This window comes from Emys orbicularis, chromosome 3 (assembly GCF_028017835.1).
Source record: "Emys orbicularis isolate rEmyOrb1 chromosome 3, rEmyOrb1.hap1, whole genome shotgun sequence".
In the NCBI taxonomy this organism is placed as follows: domain Eukaryota; kingdom Metazoa; phylum Chordata; order Testudines; family Emydidae; genus Emys; species Emys orbicularis.
The window spans coordinates 200,452,844-200,464,877 of NC_088685.1; the positions used below are offsets into that span (position 1 = coordinate 200,452,844).

Here is a 12,034-nt window from a genome sequence, read left to right on the forward strand (position 1 = left end):
AGGGCCCCCCCCCCCCGCCTTGGGTGAGAGCTGCCAGGGCACTCGCTGGCAGCCCTGCTACTCAGCCTAGCTGGCCTGGCCATAGGCTCCCTGGAGCAGTGTGGGCGGGGCTCTTCCCCCTCCTGTGACTAACTAAAGTCTGTGAGTCACTGCACAACCCATCAATCCCATTAAATGCCGTGTGCGGGCAGGCGGTGCTGCCTCTGCTGCTCCCTACGCTGCCCCAGCCCCTGTGCATGGGCTGCCGCTGCTTCCCCCTCTGATACATGGCTGGCTGGCTGGACTTGTTACAGTGTCACATCCTCCCCGCCAGCTGCAGCACCAACTTCCCCCCCAGCTAGTCTCCTCCTGCCCGGGGCTGCTGCAAAGTGATGGGATAGAGCAAAGCCACTCCAGCACCTGGGCTCCTATTTATTACAGTCTGTCTCCCTGTCCTATTCCTTGGTTGTTCTTCTTCCTCTCTTCCTTTTCCCTTCTTTATTTTATTCCTCCCTTCCCCCTTGTCTTGGAGCCTAGATTTGTTGAGTTCTTCTGGAAAGGGTGAGTACAAGACATGGCCTTTCTGACTTAACATTTTTGAGCGGTACCCTCTTTTAATGGGGAAAAAAGTCTTATATGGGGTTTGGGGTCTGCCTTGGCATGTGCTGTTTGCTTATTCAATAAAGATCTAGAATTAAAAAGAAAATGGGGGTGGGAGAGAGGGTAATATGATCGTTATCCTTTACTACTGCTACTTGCTGAATGGGTCACTTATCTGTTGCAAACTGTTTAAAAGTTGAATTGATTTCTTTATATGCATCCGAAGAAGTGGGTTGTAGCCCACGAAAGCTTATGCTCTAATAAATTTGTTAGTCTCTAAGGTGCCACAAGTACTCCTGATTTCTTTAAAGTTAACCCTGACATGGATCAAAGATGATACTTTTTTCTCTCTCCTTCTCTTATTTTACTCCCTCCCCCTTACTCCCCTCTTGTCTGTCTAGATTTTTATTATTTTTTTATTTTTATAAAGTACCTGTGATCAGTACAAATCCACATGAAATGGCTATAGATACATTCATTGTTTTGAAATAAAAATATTTCTTTTTTGAGATTTGGAAAAAAAACTATGTAATATATATGCTAACTTTTGAAAGTAATTCATATTGAAATGTATTTTGATGGAGCAGTAGATAGCTCACTGTCCAAATCATACTGCAGTTCAACTCTTTGGAATTTTGTGTTGTGTGTATGTCCTTTTTATTAAAACGAAACTAGTAAGTAGTTGTAAAGTGTTTGAACCCACAACAAACAAGGAAATTCATTTGTTCTACCACTGCATCCTTACCACACTCTGATCTGTCTAGATATTTCAACACATATGGAATGTATGAGCCTTATGACTGAATCACAGGGAAATGAGTGTATCCAATTGGATTTTTAGCTTTCCGTTTGAATGTCCTTTTGGTGGACTAAACTCAGATTCAAAATATTAGTGTAAAATAGTTTGACCTGGAGTTTGTTTGTATTGATCGTTTAAATATATAATTAAAAAATGAGACTGGAGCATTAATTTGTGTTTTGTATAACCATAATATCCAAAGTTGCTAAAATGAAAAACTAAGTCCCAACCCCAACAAGTAGTTACAGTGTATCTCCAGAAGATACTTTCTAAGCCTCAGTACTTTACCTATGTATAAATTATTTTAAATAGCAGACTAATAACTTACAACATTCAAATCAGGTAAATAAAGCAGTTTTGAATTGTGGTGTTTGGATGTTTACGCTCCTTTATTACAACACTCCAATTTTGTCTCTATCTCGTGGCTAAAAACAGTCACTAGAAATTTCCGCTAAACTTTGTTAAAATCAATGCCAGACTAAGATCTTGTACACCAAGTTCAACACTCCTTTAAAATATATATATTTGTAAATGAGAAGAAATCAAGCTAGCTATGATTTCATTAGTCAGTGACTACTGAAATGAAACCCAGCGATTTCAGCGATTGTCCAGAGACAATAAAATTGGACAGGTGAGAAATTCATATGTTGTCACCCATGACATTGAAAAAGGAAAAAACTTAGATGGCTGAGATACTAAATTCAGAGCTTGGTAACTACTTTTTGTTAATTTTTTTTATTGTACCTATCAGTTATGAGCCAAAATCATTGCTTGCATAACACTGTCAGACCCCGTGTACTTACAGCAAGCATGAATTTGCCCAATGTGTGTAAATCTTTTTAAAATACCTGTTACAGTTGCTCTCATAGGGCCCTTTTAGATATGGTCTGTTGAGTCAATATTACATAGGTAGGGCCCTACCAAATTCATGGCCCACTTTGGTCAATTTCACGGCCATAGGATTTTTAAAATCATAAATTTCATGGTTTCAGCTATTTAAATCTGAAATTTCACAGTATTGTAATTGTAGGGGTCCTGACCCAAAAAGGAGTTGTGGGGTGGTCACAAGGTTATTGTAAGGGGGGTTGTGGTACAGCTACCCTTACTTCTGTGCTGCTGCTGGCAGTGGCGCTGCCTTCAGAGCTGAACAGCTGAAGAGCAGCGGCTGCTGGCCGGGAGCCCAGCTCTGAAGGCAACGCCGCTGCCAGCAGCAGCGCAGAAGTAAGGATGGATGGTATGGTATTGCCACCCTTACTTCTGCGCTGCTGCTGGCGGGGTGTTGCCTTCAGAGCTGGGCACCTGGCCAACAGCTGCCGCTCTCCAGCTGCCCAGCTCTGAAGGCAGTGCAGAAGTAAGGGTGGCAATACTGCGACCTCCCTAAAATAACCTTGTGACCTCCCCCTCCCCCACAACTCCCTTTTGGGTCAGGACACTCAATTTGAGAAACGCTGGTCTCCCCCATGTAATCTGTGTAGTATAGGGTAAAAGCACACAACAGACCAGATTTCATGGTGGGAGCCCAGATTTCACGGTCCGTGATGTGTTTTTCATGGCTGTGAATTTGGTGGGGCCCTATACATAGGCCTGTTTTACCTCTCTGGAACCAGTTTTTATACTAGTGCACCTCCAATAATTTTAATGGAGTTACTCTTCATTCCCATCTGTATGGGAAGAGATTAGAATCCAATGTTTTCAAAAAGCATCCAAATACTTACATGACAAACTGTGATTCCAACTCTCATCCGAGGCAGTTCTGCTACTGTTACTCACACTGAATGATATTTTACTACATGAGTAGTCCCTTTGATCCCGGTGTGACTACTTACATGCTAAAGTACCAATCAGTGTGAGTAAGGGTGACAGGATCAGGCCCTTAATATTTATTTTTTTCCTTGAAATAGTAATATACTGGATTACTGATATATTTCTTGGGGTCATGGCAAAATTTTCTGAGAACTAAGCGTGAAGTTATTCTATTAAATGATTACACCAGAAATAACTGTTTAAGATGATCCCTATGCTACAAATGAAATAAGCAAGCAAGTAAGTATTCTGGGTGTTTCTCTTGATGCTGTGGAAGGTAGAAAAAGATTGTTGTGAAATTCAGTATCTTGTAATGAAATTCTGTGCTGGAGAGAATTTTGAAAACTGAAGGTCTTGCGGGAGGCAAGTTGATAATGCAGTGTTAGAGGTGTTTTTTTACAATATGGCATGAAGAATTTTATTGTTGTTTTCAATGGGCACAGAAGCATTTCGATAGTCTTTGTTCGAGCAGTTGATGTTATAGGAAGTGTTCACAACGCTACTCCTCTGACTGACTTCTGTCTTAGTAGAAAGACCTGTGTTAAACAGACTGTTAAGAAGAAAACCTGTCAAGTGAAGTGGTGGTGTGTCCTGCCTTGATGCATTACATGTACTTTTTTATAAATTTCCTGAAACTTGTATTGGACACGCTCAGGATGAAAGACAATTATTTCATGTTTGTTTCATGTTTTCACTTCCTTTTATGACTGTATTCATTGCTACGCTTTTGTGTCACTGATTGCGATATTATTGTAATTAACATTAATTATGCAAACTAGATTGTTTTTAGAGGTTCTCCCACTCTGTACTGATACTGTCATCTTGTTTGTTTGTTAAACAAGAATGCATACATTTCAGGATGCTGGAGGAACTACAGCTCTTAGTTACAAAATAGTATCTGCATGGGAAACAAAAGCAAATACCACTTTTATAGGATGACCAGACAGCAAGTGTGAAAAATCGGGACAGGAGGTGGGGGGGTAATAGGAGCCTATATAAGAAAAAGACCCAAAAATCGGGACTGTCCCTATAAAATTGGGACATCTGGTCACCCTACACTTTTAGCTCAAACATTTTGTGAAATTTTTATTTGACAGCACTGCTTAGTCACACAATTTGATCTGAAATAATGAGGCACAGTAAACAAGGATACAAAATAGGAAGTAAGTATAGTGGCTGTGTGAAGAGAGTATGTAGACTTTAGCGTTTCACCATCTTCTTTCAAGATAAACAGGATTATTGAGTAAAATCTGCAGTCCTTATTTGAATAAAGTTTCCATTTAAGTATGTGAGAATTTTTTGCCTGCTTAAGGAAAACAGAATTTGGCAGGTAGTAAAATGCTAGCTTTGGCAAAACAAGCTGATGGAACAGGCAACTTTTTGCTTAATTCTTCTTTTTTTGTTTTTTGTTTTGTTTTTAATTTTTGCTTTGTTGTCTCTAAAAACATCCACATCAACTTGAAGGGTGATATTAGTTTTACACCCTAACTTTTCTAAACAGAAGTGCTTGTAGAAAAAATGATTAAAGTCTAATAATGTTTTATATAGAGGAAGTACAGTAATTATATTTGAATTAATTCCTTCAGATTGATTATAGTGAAATTAATAGAAATCTTTAAATCTGACTTTGAATTGCCCCTATGAAATACTTGAGAGCTGAAAGTGATTCATGTTAGAGTCTCAATAGAAATCATAATTGCAGGGATATTTGTGTTCTGTTTTTATATTCATAATATACTTACAGGAGAAATACCATGGTGGAGGGAGAATTTAAATTGGAATTCTTTTACACTGTCAACATTCTAAAGTGTTGGTGTATAAACCTACTGTAAGACATTAGAAAACGATTCCCAGTTTTCCTCTGACTTTCCATACCAAATAAGCAATAATTTGTTTTCAGTTTGTATTAGATATTTGTCTTTTGTGCAAGACCATCACAGTAGTTCTCTGGAATGTTAAAAACAGTACCCTGGGCTCTAACAAGTGGATGTTGTATAATTAAATGGGAAGATTCCATAGTATTAGAAAATTACCATTTAGCAATGTAGTGAGTCTGTTAAGCTGTGGAAATGATTTTATGAAAATCAATAAAATGCTGATTTTTCTTCTAATTGTAGATCCATGTTAAAAGAAAAATATGCTATTTCTTGGTAGCATTTCACATTGGCTTGCTAAATAGTTGATTTAGAAAGGCATTCTCTTCAGTTTAGACAATACATGTAAAGATGATACATATTTTTTGCTTTTGTTTTTTTAAATCTTTATTTATTAGATTGCCTTCCAGAAATCACACTAACATGCTGGCCTGTAAGTGATTTCAGTGGGTCTGTCAGCAGAATCAAAAGAGAAGGTCACTTATTTTTCAGATGACATGCTGGCATGACATTGGTTCCTATTGCCTTAATGCTGTATATTCCTTCACTTCCAGCTCATGGTTCCATACTCATGCTCATGCTTTGAAGTAACTCAGGTGTATGGAAAGTTCCAGTATACCAGGATGTGATGTACTCAAAGTAAATTTGAAAGAGAAATTGTGACCTTAACTATTTTAGAGGGTGGGGTGGAGAGAGTTGGTATTGATCTCTGTAGAATCTGTAAAGTGTGTTAGCCTCTCCTTGCCTCAAAGGTCCACCTGTTCTGGGATTAGCAAAACAAGTAACTAGACCATCAATCACATTAAGTACCTGGGGAGAAAGAAGTAACAAATTGACAGCCTTCCTCTGTAGCATGTATGAAACATTAAGTATTGGTGATCTGTATGAGATGATATGGGACAGTAAATGGGAGCTGTTAACCCTTAATGTTGGGACTTTGTGTTTTGCAACTGAAATGAAAATTACTTGATTAAAATAAGATAACTTGTTTAAAATCTCCAGAGTGTTATGACCCTTAACCAGATACTCCAAAACATTTATTCAAGCAAGATAAGGTACTCTGAATCTTTTCTTGTGAGGAAACTTGCCTGCCTTAGTGATCTATACTGTAATTCTTAACTCCCCTAGAATTCATGTATAACAAAGTCCAAGTCCGCAGCTTTATGAAGAACCTACTTCATGACACATGTGAGGAGTGCAAGTACTGAGTTTTGGTATGTTGGGGGCTTACAAAGCTTGTTTTTGTATGAACAGAAACTGTTCAAAATGCCAGATTCATGATGCATGCAATAGTAAAGGTCACCAACTTGGAAAATTAATAATATGGTTCATGTTGACATTTCAGAGGGAATGCAGATTGGAGTGAGCCACACCCCAGTCTGTTCTGGTGGTTCCTATGGACCTGCATTTTTCACTGCATTGAAACACACAAAATCAGCAGTGTTCCCCTTTTCTCCACCCCAGCCAAAATCCTTTCTATGGTAAAACTGAGAAAATGTTTGTAATCTTCAGCATTTTATTGTTTGTTGTTAATCTATTATTAAACAGAGCCAGTGAGGGTCAGAGTGGGGCTTTTAGTGTTCATCTGCATTTGAGAAGCTGTATTTTGTCTTCTGGTCAGGTTGTGTTCCCAAAAGACCACGGGAGTCAGAGTTAGCACATTTTACAAATAGGTTCCTGATTCTCCAAAATATTGCCTGTAGTTAAGGAAACTTATTATGACCCTGTGGCCTTCACTACTTTTCTTTGGCACTGCTGTGGGAATCAGTTCAAGGATAGTTGTAAGAACATAGAAGTGAAAAACAGGGATAAAGAAATCCTAACTTGAGCCAGAACAAACTTTTTTTAGAGTCAATAACATAAAGCCAGAATCTCAAGAAATAACGAAGATGTTACTTTTCATAAAGTCACATAAAATGTGAAGCTTCTAAGTGGAGAGGAAATTGTAATTACACCGTTGTTTCTGTCTTGTAAACCATTCGGCCATTAACAGTGAGGTTAAAGAGCATTAATTCTGACATCAAATTTCTTGTGAACTTGGAATTTTCCTTGTCAAAATTAAAATTTGAATTTATTGCATTTTCCTATATATACTAGAAACTTTGGGGAAGTTTTTAGTTTGTTAAACTTTGGGGAAAATAAAGCACTAACACTGTGGTAAGGAATATGCATTGTATTTTTCTTGAAATAAAATAGAAGATATGCATATTTACCCCTGTGTTTACTCCTCCTCCTTCTACTTCTCTTCTTCTGTCTCGTATCTCTTCCATTTCCTCTTCTCTCTCTCCTCTTGATCCCTTTTGTTTCTTTCCTCCTTCTTTCTCCTTTTACCTCAGTACCATTATTAGTATTATCCATTATTGAGTTACATTAGCACTTAGGTGCTGAAGTCAGGATTGGGATCACGTTTTGCTAGGCACTATACAAAAGCATAGTAGCTGTCCCTGCTCCAAAGAGCCTACAACTTGAACAGACAAGCTAAACAAAGGGTGGGAGGGGAAACAGAGGCAGAGTGAGGTGTAATGACTTGCCCAAGGTGGCACAAAGCAGGTGAGGAGGATAGCCAGGAATAGAAGATGGGTCCAGAGCCCCACCCCAGTACCCTGTCCAGTAGACCACCCACCTCACATCTTTTCACCTCTTTCTGCTTTCTATTTTTTGTGTTCCTCATCCATTTGCTCTTTTCCATCTTAAATACACTCTGAGTTGGAGTGACATTTTGAGACTGTTCTGTAGCCATAAACATTTCTCTTCTGATACCATTTACACTGGTGAAGCATCACTGATTTCAGTGGAATGTCTCCTGACTTATACAGGAGTATGTGAAATCACAATTAGGCCCACTGGCTTCACATACCAGAAGAATACATGTATGTTCAGGTTAGGCACCAAAATATATATTTTAAAAAATGAATGTAGACAGGGAAAAGGCAATATTTGGTGCATTTGTGTTGTAATTTACATGCTGCACAAATCCAACTCAGGAATACTATAGAGATAAAAGACACATCTCCTATTAGTTCTTAAAGGACTACATCAGCTATTTTGCTGGGCCCAGTAGTCTGAAAATTGAAAGGTAAGCAGTGCTTTTCACCATGATGAGTAACCTATTTGAAGGTATAGTTTCTAAATAGACTTGACGTATCTAAGGCTACTGATAGCCAGGGTCATCTTGCTATGACGACTCTGGAGGGTAAAAGCAGGAAGCTGATGTATAGACTGTTAAATCAGTACTGAAAGCAGGTTGGAAATTGGCTTGCAATGGCAGAAAAAACATAAAGTAGCAGTAGTCCCCTTTCCTCTTTCCCAAGCGCAATTTTTTTTAACTTTGAAACTGAGAAAATTATGTTTGCTTAAACTTTTAAATTTAAAATTTTCCTCACTCTCCAATATTTTAGTTTGTTTCCAGGAAAAAATGCTTCTTATCTTTCAGACTTTTAGATTGAGGGGCTTGACATAATGGCACATGTGGCATCCCTAACTTAGAAAATCCACTCTCCTAAATCACAATCTCCAGTAGTTAATTAAAAATTAGATGAACTGCCTTCTTGCTCAGGGCAAATATTGGATTTCTTGGATGGTACCATATGGATTAAACTTTGTTACTTCATACATTTTATTATTCTGTAGGGGCGGCATCATAGTTGTCCAAGAATAAGTGGTTACCCACACAAAATGATCCTGCTAGGGATTTAAGTACACAGTGCAGAAAATTCAAAAGTTAGTTTTCAGAGCATTTGTCCTTTTTTGCACACTCACTCGTTAATATTCCTGTGTATATTGATGATTTATGCCCATCATGGTCAACATACCCCCTTTGTCCAAGGCATACACGCATGTTGGGTGATTCACCTGCACGCACCCACGTTCTCTCATCACCTGCAATTCAAGCTCACACAGCCGCTCTTCTTTAAGTGCTTGTTGATTTCTCCTTCCCTCTCTTTTTCTGGGTGCAGGACTCTCCTTGGCTTTGCCTGAGAATCCTGGCCTCCGAGGGTCCTGCTTTTGCCTGAAAGTAAGAGCAGGAAGCAAGCACTATCGGCCCCATTTATGAATGTAGTATAAATCCTTACTGCTCTTACTCAGGCAAACAGGTTCCTTCAGGTTCTGGTAAGGGGGGGTCTGTAGCGAGTACTGTGTTCCAGATCACATGGAGAGTAAGAACTCTAACCAGTAGCTCCGATGCTTTTCTCCTCTGATAGTCTTTTTTTTCCCTCCCCATGCACCAATTGGACTCATGTTCTGAAGTGGAGAAGCTGGGAAGATCTCCTACTGCTTTCCCAAGCTCATGGGAGGAGCAGGGATGGGACAGAGAAAGCTCCCAAGGGCCCCCTCTGGCCCTGCAATGACATCCTTCTGCCTCCAAGGGAGAGGAATGAAGGTTTCCCTGCTGCTCCCCTTTCCTTGACTTCTTTGAGAGGACAGTGAAATTTCCTCTTTCCAGAGGAAAAGGGGAGTGAGATAGTAGCACCCCTTATGAAAAATCAGCATCAGGTAAGTGCTGGAGAGCCGAGGGGCTATTCATCTGGCCCGGATCCCACCAGATTGTGTATCTGCATTACATACATGAGTTATTTATTTTAAATGAAGAGGCTAGATTTGTGTGTGTGTGTGTGTGTGTGGTTTCTATGTGTGTGTTTTTAATGGTTATGCTGGATTTTTGCCATGCCACAAAACTGATTAGAAATTATTATAATGAAAAGGGGGCAGTGGATCATTTCAGAGATAGGTAACATGTCTGGGAGAAGGCAAATCTGAACACTTTCACAGTTGTTGGATGAGCAAAGGGTGCAGGTTCTCCACCATCACTTCCAGGAGCTACTACTGTACTAATTTTTTGGGTCAAAGATGAGACCAGTATTTAGTTATCTTAATATATATACTTGTGTGTGTTTGTGCTATTATTTATGTGCAATAGTGCCCACTGCATGCCAGGCACTTGGTGACAGTTCCTGCTCCAAGAAGCTCACACTCTAAAGCTATAGGTCAGGGGAAGGAAAATAACAATAGGCAATTTATATACAAATCAACAAGATTTACTATAGGCAGCGTGCGAGAGCTGGGCCTTTTAAGAGAGATGTAAATGCTGGCAGGGTTAGGTGCCTTACAGGTGACCTCAAGGAGGTCAAACCATGTGTGTAGGGGGCTGCATGAAAGGAGGTGTGTGGCACAGATTTTGTGAAAATCTGACAAAATGAGTGAACGAGGTTGGGAATGGGGAGGGGGAGGCAAGGCAAGGCAGTGTTTGACAGGAAGGATAAGAAGGGAGAGACAGACCTTTGAGAGTGGTGACCAGAAGCTTAAATTTGAGTTTGGTATAATCGGATGAGAAGCCAATGGCAGGATTCAAAAAGGAGAGTTAAGTTACAATGTACATACAAGTTGCAGTGTGGTTGGATTTATTATGTTAGCAGCTATTGTACGCTTGAATTTTCTGGCTCTTTTTCATTTAAACTCTCAACTATATAATGTTGAGTTTGTGTAGGGATTTTTTTATTTTTATTTCTTTTGCATCTAATTTCCTAATGTTTTTTACTCCTGTTAGAAAGCTTAACTGAGTGCATACCATGTTGAGTTCCCATTACCTTTGGGTTGAGAACAACCATGACAAACTTCGGTGTAAAGAGTAACTTCTCTGAAAGTTGTAAGTACCTGAAACCAGGGACTTGGACTGTAAGCACACTGGGGCCAGGGCTGTCTTGTTTGTTTATGTTTCAAGCAGTGCCCAGAGGCCTCTGGGTGCTAGGGTAGTACAAATAATCAATAATTCAGTTTAAAACAAACGGAAGTATTTTTTCACATAACATACAGTCAACCTGTGGAACTCCTTGCCAGAGGATGTTGTGAAGGCCAAGACTATAACTGGATTCAAAAAAGAACTAGATAAGTTCATGGAGGACAGGTCCATCAATGGCTATTAGCCAGGATGGGCAGGGATGGTGTCCCTAGCCTCTATTTGCCAGAAGCTGGGAATGGGCGATGGGATGGATCATTTGATCATCTGTTCTGTTCATTCCCTCTGGGGCACCTGGCCACTGTCAGAAGACAGGATACTGGGCCAGATGGACCTTTGGTCTCACCCAGTATGGCCATTCTTATGTATGTTCTTATAATAATTTAGAATAAAAACTCTTCAGCCATAATTCTATCATTACTTGTGTGTGTGGGTGTGGGTCTCTCTCTCTCTCTCTCTTTCTCTCTCATTCTTCCTCCATTTGGAAGGATGAAATGCAGAGCTTTTTCTAAGAAGGTATCTAACATGTGTCCTCAAATTAGCCAGTAAGTGGCATTACAAAAAGGTTACAGCAAGTGGTTGGCAATTTTCCCATCCTTCTTGCCACTGGAAACATAATGCTCGTGCAATATGCTCATTCATAAGACATCTGTGTGCAGAGCCAGTCCTGGGGACACACAAACAGTGTGGTTGCGTGTGGCCTCATTGGTGGCCAAAGAACATGGCCTGGGAGCAACGGTAATAAACCGTTTTTTCTTTATTTGACAGTACGACGGAAGGGGTGAGAACTACGGGAGCCGAATTTGCAGAGGAGCAGTGGGAACATCCTGGGATGGGTGGGGAGATGAGAAGTAGGGTAGGTAATTGGCAGTGCCATTGTGTGGTGGAGGACTTCAGATAATTTCTAACCCTCAGCATTCTTTGCATAATAAAGTAATACCATAATAGCACTGAATGCCCTGAGCACAACAAGATGGAGTGATTAATTAAAGGTGATTTTGATCATTGACTTAAATCATTGACTTAAATCATTTTTTTTTTTAGTAATTGACTTAAATCAGGTTGAGGCTTCATGAAAACTAATTTGAAAATTTACACTATTACAATGTCGGATTATAATTTAAGTGCCACTACTCAGTGGGTATCGTATTTGAATTTTACAAAATTGCTGTAAGCAAAAATCAAAATATTGAAAACTGAGGCGTTATCTTGTGAACACACAAGCAGGTACGTAGCTTCACCCAC

At 39.6% G+C, this 12,034-nt stretch overlaps 1 protein-coding gene across 1 annotated transcript in view; it reads left to right on the top strand.

Moving 5' to 3' along the window:
- The first annotated feature begins 266 nt into the window (after window positions 1-266).
- The window catches only part of SERTAD2 (SERTA domain containing 2), a 99,544-nt gene continuing 87,776 nt past the window's right edge, over window positions 267-12,034 (top strand). The window contains 2 exon segments of the mRNA XM_065401607.1: window positions 267-333; window positions 336-540. Of these exon segments, the coding sequence (XP_065257679.1) occupies window positions 267-333; window positions 336-540 (272 nt within the window).